Source organism: Oncorhynchus mykiss, chromosome 15, assembly GCF_013265735.2.
Source record: "Oncorhynchus mykiss isolate Arlee chromosome 15, USDA_OmykA_1.1, whole genome shotgun sequence".
NCBI classification, from domain to species: domain Eukaryota; kingdom Metazoa; phylum Chordata; class Actinopteri; order Salmoniformes; family Salmonidae; genus Oncorhynchus; species Oncorhynchus mykiss.
In genome coordinates, this window is record NC_048579.1 from 1,227,352 (window position 1) to 1,239,837 (window position 12,486).

At 38.3% G+C, this 12,486-nt stretch overlaps 1 protein-coding gene across 2 annotated transcripts in view; it reads right to left on the minus strand.

Moving 5' to 3' along the window:
* Positions 1–488: 488 nt before the first annotated feature.
* LOC110489513 (1-phosphatidylinositol 4,5-bisphosphate phosphodiesterase delta-1) overlaps positions 489–12,486 on the minus strand; it is a 60,900-nt gene continuing 48,902 nt past the window's right edge. For both annotated transcript variants that reach the window (XM_036945631.1, XM_036945632.1), the window contains 4 exons: positions 7,339–7,517; positions 3,994–4,129; positions 3,582–3,731; positions 489–3,432 (listed from right to left, as the gene is read on the minus strand). In XM_036945631.1, the coding sequence (XP_036801526.1) occupies positions 3,341–3,432; positions 3,582–3,731; positions 3,994–4,129; positions 7,339–7,517 (557 nt within the window). In that variant the 3' untranslated portion in view covers positions 489–3,340. The remainder of the gene's footprint in view (positions 3,433–3,581; positions 3,732–3,993; positions 4,130–7,338; positions 7,518–12,486) is intronic.

The following is a 12,486-nucleotide window of genomic DNA, read 5'->3' on the forward strand; positions in this document are numbered from 1 at the left end:
TTTTCCTGTTCTGTAAGCTAGCAATGAGTCACTCAGCCACGGAGCAGGAGGGGAGGGCCGAGCCGGCCGGGAGGAAAGAGAACAGTGCGAGTCATAGGATGCAGAAAGGGAGGAGAGTAGGGTTGAAGAGGCAGAATCAGAAGGCAGGAGGGAGGATTTAGCAGGAGAGAGAGAGCGAGAGAGAGAGAGAGAGAGAGAGAGAGAGAGAGAGAGAGGGAGCGAGAGAGAGAGAACGAGAGAAAGAGAAGATTGTGACAGCACGTGACCATCACGTGACAGCCTTTAGTAAAGATGAGTTCATGTTGTCTGCCTTGTTCATGTTGTCTGCCTTGTGAGTTGGAGGGGAGAAGGGGTGAGGTCAAAAGAGGCAAAGAGAGGAAAGAAATTAATCGCAGGCAGATGTCAGGAGGTTGAAGTCGCCAAGTAAATGAAATGAAATGAAATGAGCAGGTAATATTATCATGTAATATGGACGTGTGCTGACAAAGTATTCCTAATTTGCCCATTGCTGTTTATTTGGCTGATTATTGATAGCAGAATAATCATTTAAAACATTTGTTTTTAAACATTGTCATTTGCAACAAAATCACATTTTATAAAGACACAATGCTGTTTGTACAATTGAACCATAATGTTTTCGTTGTTTGAAGAGACAAGGAGGGTTAAAGTAACATGTAATAACAGCAGAATGAAACAGTGATATTGTGTCATGCTAACAGTTAGGAAGCAAAACTTTCTGTCCTATAAAATAAACAACAGATAAACTTTAAGAACGTTTTAGTCATATATTTTTAAAGCATCAAGTATGCTTTTCTTTTTTACAATCCATAGATAGTTTTGTGTATCTGATTCCCTTTAGTCTCTGATTAAAAAGCCCTAGTAGACGTCAGTAATACTTCTACAGCTCTCACCTCAACGCATGACTGGAGGAATGATAACTACCCTCTATAGGACCAGCAACATGTTATCTACTCTCTATAGGACCAGCAACATGTTAACTACCATCTATAGGACCAGCAACATGTTAACTACCCTCTATAGGACCAGCAACATGTTAACTACCCTCTATAGGACCAGCAACATATTAACTACTCTCTATAGGACCAGCAACATGTTAACTACTCTCTATAGGACCAGGAACATGTTAACTACCCTCTATAGGACCAGCAACATGCTAACTACTCTCTATAGGACCAGCAACATGTTAACTACTCTCTATAGGACCAGCAACATGCTAACTACCCTGTATAGGACCAGCAACATGTTAACTACTCTCTATAGGACCAGCAACATGTTAACTACCCTCTATAGGACCAGCAACATGCTAACTACCCTCTATAGGACCAGCAACATGTTAACTACTCTCTATAGGACCAGCAACATGTTAACTACTCTCTATAGGACCAGCAACATATTAACTACCCTCTATAGGACCAGCAACATGCTAACTACCCTCTATAGGACCAGCAACATGTTAACTACCCTCTATAGGACCAGCAACATGCTAACTACCCTCTATAGGACCAGCAACATGTTAACTACCCTCTATAGGACCAGCAACATGCTAACTACCCTCTATAGGACCAGCAACATGTTAACTACTCTCTATAGGACCAGCAACATGTTAACTACTCTCTATAGGACCAGCAACATGTTAACTACCCTCTATAGGACCAGCAACATGTTAACTACTCTCTATAGGACCAGCAACATGTTAACTACCCTCTATAGGACCAGCAACATGCTAACTACCCTCTATAGGACCAGCAACATGTTAACTACCCTCTATAGGACCAGCAACATGTTAACTACCCTCTATAGGACCAGCAACATATTAACTACTCTCTATAGGACCAGCAACATGTTAACTACCATCTATAGGACCAGCAACATGTTAACTACTCTCTATAGGACCAGCAACATGCTAACTACCCTCTATAGGACCAGCAACATGTTAACTACTCTCTATAGGACCAGCAACATGTTAACTACCCTCTATAGGACCAGCAACATGTTAACTACCATCTATAGGACCAGCAACATGTTAACTACCCTCTATAGGACCAGCAACATGCTAACTACCCTCTATAGGACCAGCAACATGTTAACTACCATCTATAGGACCAGCAACATGTTGACTACCCTCTATAGGACCAGCAACATGTTAACTACCCTCTACAGGACCAGCAACATATTAACTACTCTCTATAGGACCAGCAACATGTTAACTACCATCTATAGGACCAGCAACATGTTAACTACTCTCTATAGGACCAGCAACATGTTAACTACTCTCTATAGGACCAGCAACATGCTAACTACCCTCTATAGGACCAGCAACATGTTAACTACCATCTATAGTACCAGCAACATGCTAACTACCCTCTATAGGACCAGCAACATGTTAACTACTCTCTATAGGACCAGCAACATGTTAACTACCATCTATAGGACCAGCAACATGTTAACTACCCTCTATAGGACCAGCAACACACTAACTACCCTATATAGTACCAGCAACATGCTAACTACTCTCTATAGGACCAGCAACATACTAACTACTCTCTATAGGACCAGCAACATACTAACTACCCTCTATAGGACCAGCAACATACTAACTACCCTCTATAGGACCAGCAACATGTTAACTACCCTATATAGTACCAGCAACATGCTAACTACCCTCTATAGGACCAGCAACATGTTAACTACCCTCTATAGGACCAGCAACATACTAACTACTCTCTATGGGACCAACAACATACTAACTACTCTCTATAGGACCAGCAACACACTAACTACTCTCTATGGGACCAGCAACATACTAACTACTCTCTATAGGACCAGCAACATACTACCTACTCTCTATAGGACCAGCAACATACTAACTACACTCTATAGGACCAGCAACATACTAACGGCCCTCTCCCTATAGGACCAGTAACATACGAACTACCCTCTATAGGATCCCTAACATAATAACTACCCTCTAATGGGCCAGCAACATACTAACTACTCTCTATAGGACTAGGGACATACTACCTACTTTCAATAGGATCCTTTACTTGCTTGTATCATTCACATACAATACTTTTAAAAAGCAACTTAGCATGTCAGACCCACCTACCGCACAGATGCAAAAAGACACGTTTTCAGGGGTCCGTGTGTGTGGGAGGAGTTAGTTTGATGTGGGAGTAGTCCTTTTGGTGTGAGAAGAGACATTACAATGTCGGAGGAGTCCTTAGTGGTGTGGGAGGGGTCTGTGTTATGTGGGAGGAGTCAGTAGTATGTGGGAGAGGTTAGTTTGATGTTGGTGGGGTCGGTGTGAAGTGGACGGGGTCTATTTGGCATCCAGCAGCATGAGGTGAACAAACAAGCCGGCTGAGGGGATGACATCACCATGCTTGGTGAGAAGAGGGACGTGGCGGTAACCTGGGAAACAGAACGTGAGGTTTGAGTAAGTCAGCAATGGCGAGAGAGAGAGAGAGAGAGAGAGAGAGAGAGAGAGAGAGAGAGAGAGAGAGAGAGAGAGAGAGAGAGAGAGAGAGAGAGAGAGAGAGAGAGAGAGAGATGGAGATTACCGTTCTGTAGACTGGTGAGTGGCAGGCAGTACTGTCCAATCAGGTCGTTCTGTGAGGTGGAGTCATAGTCTTCAACCAGGAAGCGGACCAGGGCAAGCTCTGGTACCTGGATGTCAAACTGGAACGTCTCATTCCACATGGGGTTAAAACCTGCAGAGAGGAACATCATTCCACATTTAACCTGCACAGAGGAACATCATTCCACATTTAACTTGCAGAGTGGAACATCATTCCACATTTAACCTGCTACCTCTCACCAGGTTTTAAAACCTGCAGTGTGAGTAGTTGTGTGTGAGTGTGGATGTGAGTGTGTGTGTGTGTGTGGTTGTGTGTGTGTGTGTGTGTGTGGTTGTGTGTGTCTGTGTGTGGTTGTGTGTGTGTGTGTGTGTGAGTGTGGTTGTGTGTCTCTCACCATTGTTCTCGATGGAGCGTGTCTCCTTGCTGCACGTGTCAGCTGGAACACCATCGATCTCCACTTTAACCAGCGGGTCCACAATGGATTTACACTTGTCCTTGTTTAGCTTGGGCAGCTGCTGGGCTGAGATCACCTGAAGACACACGTAGGCATACACACACACACACACACACACACACACACACACACACACACACACACACACACACACACACACACACACACACACACACACACACACTTGAGGTCTATGACAGAAAGCCTCATTCAAAGCAGCATTGATTTGATGTTCTGTAGTGCAGTACACAAGATAATGAATCACATCTCAACTCTCAATTCAATCAAGTCTTATTGTTTGACACACAATTAATCTCAGTAGTGTTACTAAAATACCTTCTGAGAAAAGTTTAATAGGAGTCATGTGGGTAACAACAATAAAACCTCTGACTCTTAGATAAAATATACAATTAATATCACAACATAGACGTACTTGACAGAAACTAATCTAATTTATGTGATGAATCTATTGCAAATTTATTAATCAATCTCTGTAGTTGTCTTCACTGTGTTCAACAAGTAGCTATTGTAATACATTCGGTGATGTTACACTCATATAATACACTATAATATCATAATATATATCACAATTCAATAGAATATATACACACTATAATATATAACAATATAATATATACAAACTACAATATATACACACTATAATATATACACGGTATAATGTATAACACGATAATATACACACACTACAATATATAACACTATAATATATAACACTATAATATATACACACTATAATATACACACACTACAATATATAACACTATAATATATAACACTATAATATATAACACTATAATATATAACACTATAATATATAACACTATAATATATAACACACTATGATATATAACGCTATAATATATACACACTATCATTTATAACACTATAATATAAAGCACTATAACATATATACACTATAATATATAACACACTATAATATATAACACTATAATATATAACACACTATAATATATAACACACTATAGTATATAACACACTATAATATATAACAATATAATATATAACACTATAACATATATACACTATAATATATAACACACTAAGATATATAAAACTATAATATATAGCACTATAATATATACACACTGTAATATATAACACACTATTATATGTAACACTATATTATATACACACTATTATATATAACACTATATTATATACACACTATGATATATTACAGTGTAATATATAACACTATATTATATACACACGATAAAATATAACACTATATTATATACACACTATAATATATAACACTATAATATATAACACACGATACTATATAACACTATAATATATAACACTAATATATAACACACTATAATATACAACACTATAATATATAACACTATATTATATACACACTATAATATATAACACACTATAATATACAACACTATAATATATAACAATATATTATATACACACTATTATATATAACACTCCATTATATACACAGTATAATATATAACACTATAATATATAACATACTATAATATATAACACACTATACTATATAACACTATAATATATAACACACTATAATATATAACACCATAATATATAACACTATAATATATAACCCAATAATATTTAACACAATATAATATATAACACTATAATATGTAACACACACTTTAATATATAACACTATAATATATAACACTATAATATATAACACACTATAATATATAACACACACTATAACATATACACACTATAATATATAACACTATAATATATAACACACTATAATATATAACACTATAATATATAACACTATAATATGTAACACACACTATAATATATAACACACCTTAGTATATAACACTATAATATATAACACACTATAATATATAACACACACTATAACATATACACACTATAATATATAACACTATAATATATAACACACTATAATATATAACACTATAATATACAACACTATAGTATATAACAGTATAATATATATCACTATAATATATAACACACTATAATATATATCACACTATAATATATAACACACTATAATATATAACACTATAATATATAACACACTATAATATATAACACTATAATATATAACACACTATAATATATAACACTATAATATATAACACACTATAATATATAACACTATAATATATAACACACTATAATATATAACACTATAATATATAACACACTATAATATATAACAATATAATATATAACACACTATAATATATATCACTATAATATATAACACTATAATATATAACACTATAATATATAACACACTATAATATATAACAATATAATATATAACACACTATAATATATATCACTATAATATATAACACACTATAATATATATCACTATAATATATAACACACTATAATATATAACACAGTATAATATATATCACTATAATATATAACACTATAATATATAACACACTATAATATATATCACACTATAATATATAACACACTATAATATATAACACACTATAATATATAACACACTATACTATATAACACACTTTAATATATAACAGTATAATATATAACACACTATAATATATATCACACTATAATATATAACACACTATAATATATAACACTATAATATATAACACACTATAATATATAACACTATAATATATAACACACTATAATATATACACACTATAATATATAACACACTATAATATATAACACTATAATATATAACACACTATAATATATAACACTATAATATATAACACACTATAATATATAACACACTATAATATATAACACTATAATATATAACACACTATAATATATAACACACTATAATATATAACACACTATAATATATAACACTATACTATATAACACACTTTAATATATAACAGTATAATATATAACACACTATAATATATAACACACTATAATATATAACACTATAATATATAACACACTATAATATATAACACACTATAATATATAACACTATAATATATAACACTATAATATATATCACACTATAATATATAACACACTATAATATATAACACACTATAATATATAACACACTATAATATATAACACTATAATATATAACACTATAATATATATCACACTATAATATATAACACACTATAATATATAACACACTATAATATATAACACTATAATATATAACACTATAATATATAACACACTATAATATATAACACTATAGTATTCAACACAATATAGCAAAGTCTTACTCACCATGATGTGGAAGGTCTTACGTTTGAGCCAGGGTCCCTTGGTGAGGGTCGTTGGGTCAAACTCTGTCCCAGGGTATCTCTGGAAGTCAGGCTTCAGGAAGTATCCACTCACCCCGTTGGACCGGAACCGGCCCTGGTTCAGGTCCATCTCCTTAGAGGGAGTCTGGAAGTTCAGCGCCACTGGAGAGACAAATCATAATCAATAAAGAATCGATCAATAAAGCATTTTCATGCATTTATTGAGAAAGAGGAATAATGTGACACAAGTATGTAGAGACATTGGTCATGTCAAAATGATCAAAGGATTCGTAAATATAAGTCTAATTCACAAGAAAGTACCTATCTGACAGATGGTAGTAGGTCTACTGCAACTATCTGGCAAATGAGATGGTAGTAGGTCTACTGTAACTATCTGGCAGATGGGATGGTAGTAGGTCTACTGCAATTATCTGACAGATGGTAGTAGGTCTACTGTAACTATCTGGCAGATGGGATGGTAGTAGGTCTACTGCAACTATCTGACAGATGGTAGTAGGTCTACTGTAACTATCTGACAGGTGGGATGGTAGTAGGTCTACTGTAACTATCTGGCAGATGGGATGGTAGTAGGTCTACTGTAACTATCTGGCAGATGGTAGTAGGTCTACTGTAACTATCTGGCAGATGGGATGGTAGTAGGTCTACTGTAACTATCTGACAGGTGGTAGTAGGTCTACTGTAACTATCTGACAGATGGTAGTAGGTCTACTGTAACTATCTGACAGATGGTAATAGGTCTAATGTAACTATCTGACAGATGGTAGTAGGTCTACTGTAACTATCTGGCAGATGGGATGGTGGTAGGTCTACTGTAACTATCTGACAGATGGTAGTAGGTATACTGTAACTCTCTGGCAGATGGTAGTAGGTATACTGTAACTATCTGACAGATGGTAGTAGGTCTACTGTAACTATCTGACAGATGGTAGTAGGTCTACTGTAACTATCTGACAGATGGTAGTAGGTCTACTGTAACTATCTGACAGATGGTAGTAGGTATACTGTAACTATCTGACAGATGGGATGGTAGTAGGTCTACTGTAACTATCTGGCAGACGGGATGGTCGTAGGTCTACTGTAACTATCTGACAGATGGGATGGTAGTAGGTCTACTGTAACTATCTGACAGATGGGATGGTAGTAGGTCTACTGTAGCTATCTGACAGATGGTAGTAGGTCTACTGTAACTATCTGACAGATGGTAGTAGGTCTACTGTAACTATCTGACAGATGGTAGTAGGTATACTGTAACTATCTGACAGATGGGATGGTAGTAGGTCTACTGTAACTATCTGACAGGTGGTAGTAGGTCTACTGTAACTATCTGACAGATGGTAGTAGGTCTACTGTAACTATCTGACAGATGGTAGTAGGTCTACTGTAACTATCTGACAGATGGTAGTAGGTCTACTGTAACTATCTGACAGATGGTAGTAGGTCTACTGTAACTATCTGACAGATGGGATGGTAGTAGGTCTACTGAAGCTATATGACAGATGGGATGGTTCTACTGTAACTATCTGGCAGATGGGATGGTAGTAGGTCTACTGTAACTATCTGACAGGTGGTAGTAGGTCTACTGTAACTATCTGACAGATGGTAGTAGGTCTACTGTAACTATCTGGCAGATGGTAGTAGGTATACTGTTACTCTCTGGCAGATGGTAGTAGGTATACTGTAACTATCTGACAGATGGTAGTAGGTCTACTGTAACTATCTGACAGATGGTAGTAGGTATACTGTAACTATCTGACAGATGGGATGGTAGTAGGTCTACTGTAACTATCTGACAGGTGGTAGTAGGTCTACTGTAACTATCTGACAGATGGTAGTAGGTCTACTGTAACTATCTGACAGATGGTAGTAGGTCTACTGGAACTATCTGGCAGAGAGGATGGTAGTAGGTCTACTGTAGCTATCTGACAGATGGTAGTAGGTCTACTGTAACTATCTGACAGATGGTAGTAGGTCTACTGTAACTATCTGACAGATGGTAGTAGGTATACTGTAACTCAATGGCAGATGGGATGGTAATAGGTCTACCATAACTAGCTGACAGATGGTAGTAGGTCTACTGTAACTATCTGGCAGATGGGATGGTAGTAGGTCTACTGCAATTATCTGACAGATGGTAGTAGGTCTACTGTAACTATCTGGCAGATGGGATGGTAGTAGGTCTACTGCAACTATCTGACAGATGGTAGTAGGTCTACTGTAACTATCTGACAGGTGGGATGGTAGTAGGTCTACTGTAACTATCTGTCAGATGGGATGGTAGTAGGTCTACTGTAACTATCTGGCAGATGGTAGTAGGTCTACTGTAACTATCTGGCAGATGGGATGGTAGTAGGTCTACTGTAACTATCTGACAGGTGGTAGTAGGTCTACTGTAACTATCTGACAGATGGTAGTAGGTCTACTGTAACTATCTGGCATATGGGATGGTGGTAGGTCTACTGTAACTATCTGACAGATGGTAGTAGGTATACTGTAACTCTCTGGCAGATGGTAGTAGGTCTACTGTAACTATCTGGCAGATGGGATGGTAGTAGGTCTACTGCAACTATCTGACAGATGGTAGTAGGTCTACTGTAACTATCTGACAGGTGGGATGGTAGTAGGTCTACTGTAACTATCTGGCAGATGGGATGGTAGTAGGTCTACTGTAACTATCTGACAGATGGTAGTAGGTCTACTGTAACTATCTGACAGATGGTAATAGGTCTACTGTAACTATCTGACAGATGGTAGTAGGTATACTGTAACTATCTGACAGATGGTAGTAGGTCTACTGTAACTATCTGACAGATGGTAGTAGGTATACTGTAACTCTCTGGCAGATGGTAGTAGGTATACTGTAACTATCTGACAGATGGTAGTAGGTCTACTGTAACTATCTGACAGATGGTAGTAGGTCTACTGTAACTATCTGACAGATGGTAGTAGGTCTACTGTGACTATCTGGCAGATGGGATGGTAGTAGGTCTACTTTAACTATCTGACAGGTGGTAGTAGCTCTACTGTAACTATCTGACAGATGGTAGTAGGTCTACTGTAACTATCTGGCTGATGGGATGGTAGTAGGTCTACTGTAACTATCTGACAGATGGTAGTAGGTCTACTGTAACTATCTGATAGATGGAAGTAGGTCTACTGTAACTATCTGGCAGATGGAATGGTAGTAGGTCTACTGTAACTATCTGACAGATGGTAGTAGGTCTACTGTAACTATCTGACAGATGGTAGTAGGTCTACTGTAACTATCTGACAGATGGTAGTAGGTCTACTGTAACTATCTGACAGATGGGATGGTAGTAGGTCTACTGTAACTATCTGACAGATGGTTGTAGGTCTACTGGAACTATCTGGCAGAGGGGATGGTAGTAGGTCTACTTTAACGATCTGACAGATCAGAGGCAGTAGGGATGACCAAGGATGTTCTCTGTTTAGTGATTCCTTCAGATCAGAGACAGTAGGGATGACCAGGGATGTTCTCTGTTTAGTGAGTCCACCAGATCAGAGGCAGTAGGGATGACCAGGGATGTTCTCTATTTAGTGAGTCCTCCAGATCAGAGGCAGTAGAGATGACCAGGGATGTTCTCTGTTTAGTGAGTCCACCAGATCAGAGGCAGTAGGGATGACCAGGGATGTTCGCTGTTTAGTGAGTCCGTCAGATCAGAGGCAGTATTGATGACCAGGGATGTTCTCTGATAAGTGAGTCCTCCAGATCAGAGGCAGTAGGGATGACTAGGGATGTCCTCTGTTTAGTGAGTCCTCCAGATCAGAGGCAGTAGGGATGACCAGGGATGTTCTCTGTTTAGTGAGTCCTCCAGATCAGAGGCAGTAGGGATGACCAGGGATGTTCCCTGTTTACTCAGTCCTCCAGATCAGAGGCCGTAGGGATGACTAGGGATGTTCTCTGTTTAGTGAGTCCTCCAGATCAGAGGCAGTAGGGATGCTTATTGAGTCCTCCAGATCAGAGGCAGTAGGGATGACCAGGGATGTTCTCTGTTTAGAGAGTCCTCCAGATCAGAGGCAGTAGGGATGACCAGGGATGTTCTCTGTTTTGGGAGTCCTCCAGATCAGAGGCAGTAGGGATGACCAGGGATGTTCTCTGTTTAGTGAGCCCTCCAGATCAGAGGCAGTAGGGATGACCAGGGATGTTCTCTGTTTAGTGAGTCCTCTAGATCAGAGGCAGTAGGGAGGACCAGGGATGTTCTCTCCAGGGATGTTCTCTGGGATGTTCTCTGTTTAGTGAGTCCTCCAGATCAGAGGCAGTAGGGACGACCAGGGATGTTCTCTGTTTAGTGAGTCCACCAGATCAGAGGCAGCAGGGATGACCAAGGATGTTCTCTGTTTAGTGAGTCCTCCAGATCAGAGGCAGTAGGGATGACCAGGGATATTCTCTGTTTAGTGAGTCCACCAGATCAGAGGCAGTAGGGATGACCAGGGATGTTCTCAATTTAGTGAGTCTTCCAGATCAGATGCAGTAGGGATGACCAGGGATGTTCTCTGTTTAGTGAGTCCACCAGATCAGAGGCAGTAGGTATGACCAGGGATGATCTCTGTTTAGTGAGTCCTCCAGGTCAGAGGCAGTAGGGACGACCAGGGATGTTCTCTGTTTAGTGAGTCATCCAGATCAGAGGCAGTAGGGATGACCAGGGATGTTCTCTGTTTAGTGAGTCCACCAGATCAGAGGCAGTAGGGATGACCAGGGATGTTCTCTGTTTAGTGAGTCTTCCAGATCAGAGGCAGTAGCTGTGACCAGGGATGTTCTCTGTTTAGTGAGTCCTCCAGATCAGAGGCAGTAGTGATGACCAGGGATGTTCTCTGTTTAGTGAGTCCTCCAGATCAGAGGCAGTAGGGATGACCAGGGATGTTCTCTGTTTAGTGAGTCCTCCAGATCAGAGGCAGTATGGATGACCAGGGATGTTCTCTGTTCAGTGAGTCCTCCAGATCAGAGGCAGTAGGGATGACCAGGGATGTTCTCTGTTTAGTGAGTCCGCCAGAGCAGGCAGTAGGGATGACTAGGGATGTTCTCTGTTCAGTGAGTCCTCCAGATCAGAGGCAGTAGAGATGACCAGGGATGTTCTCTTGATAAGCGGCGAAT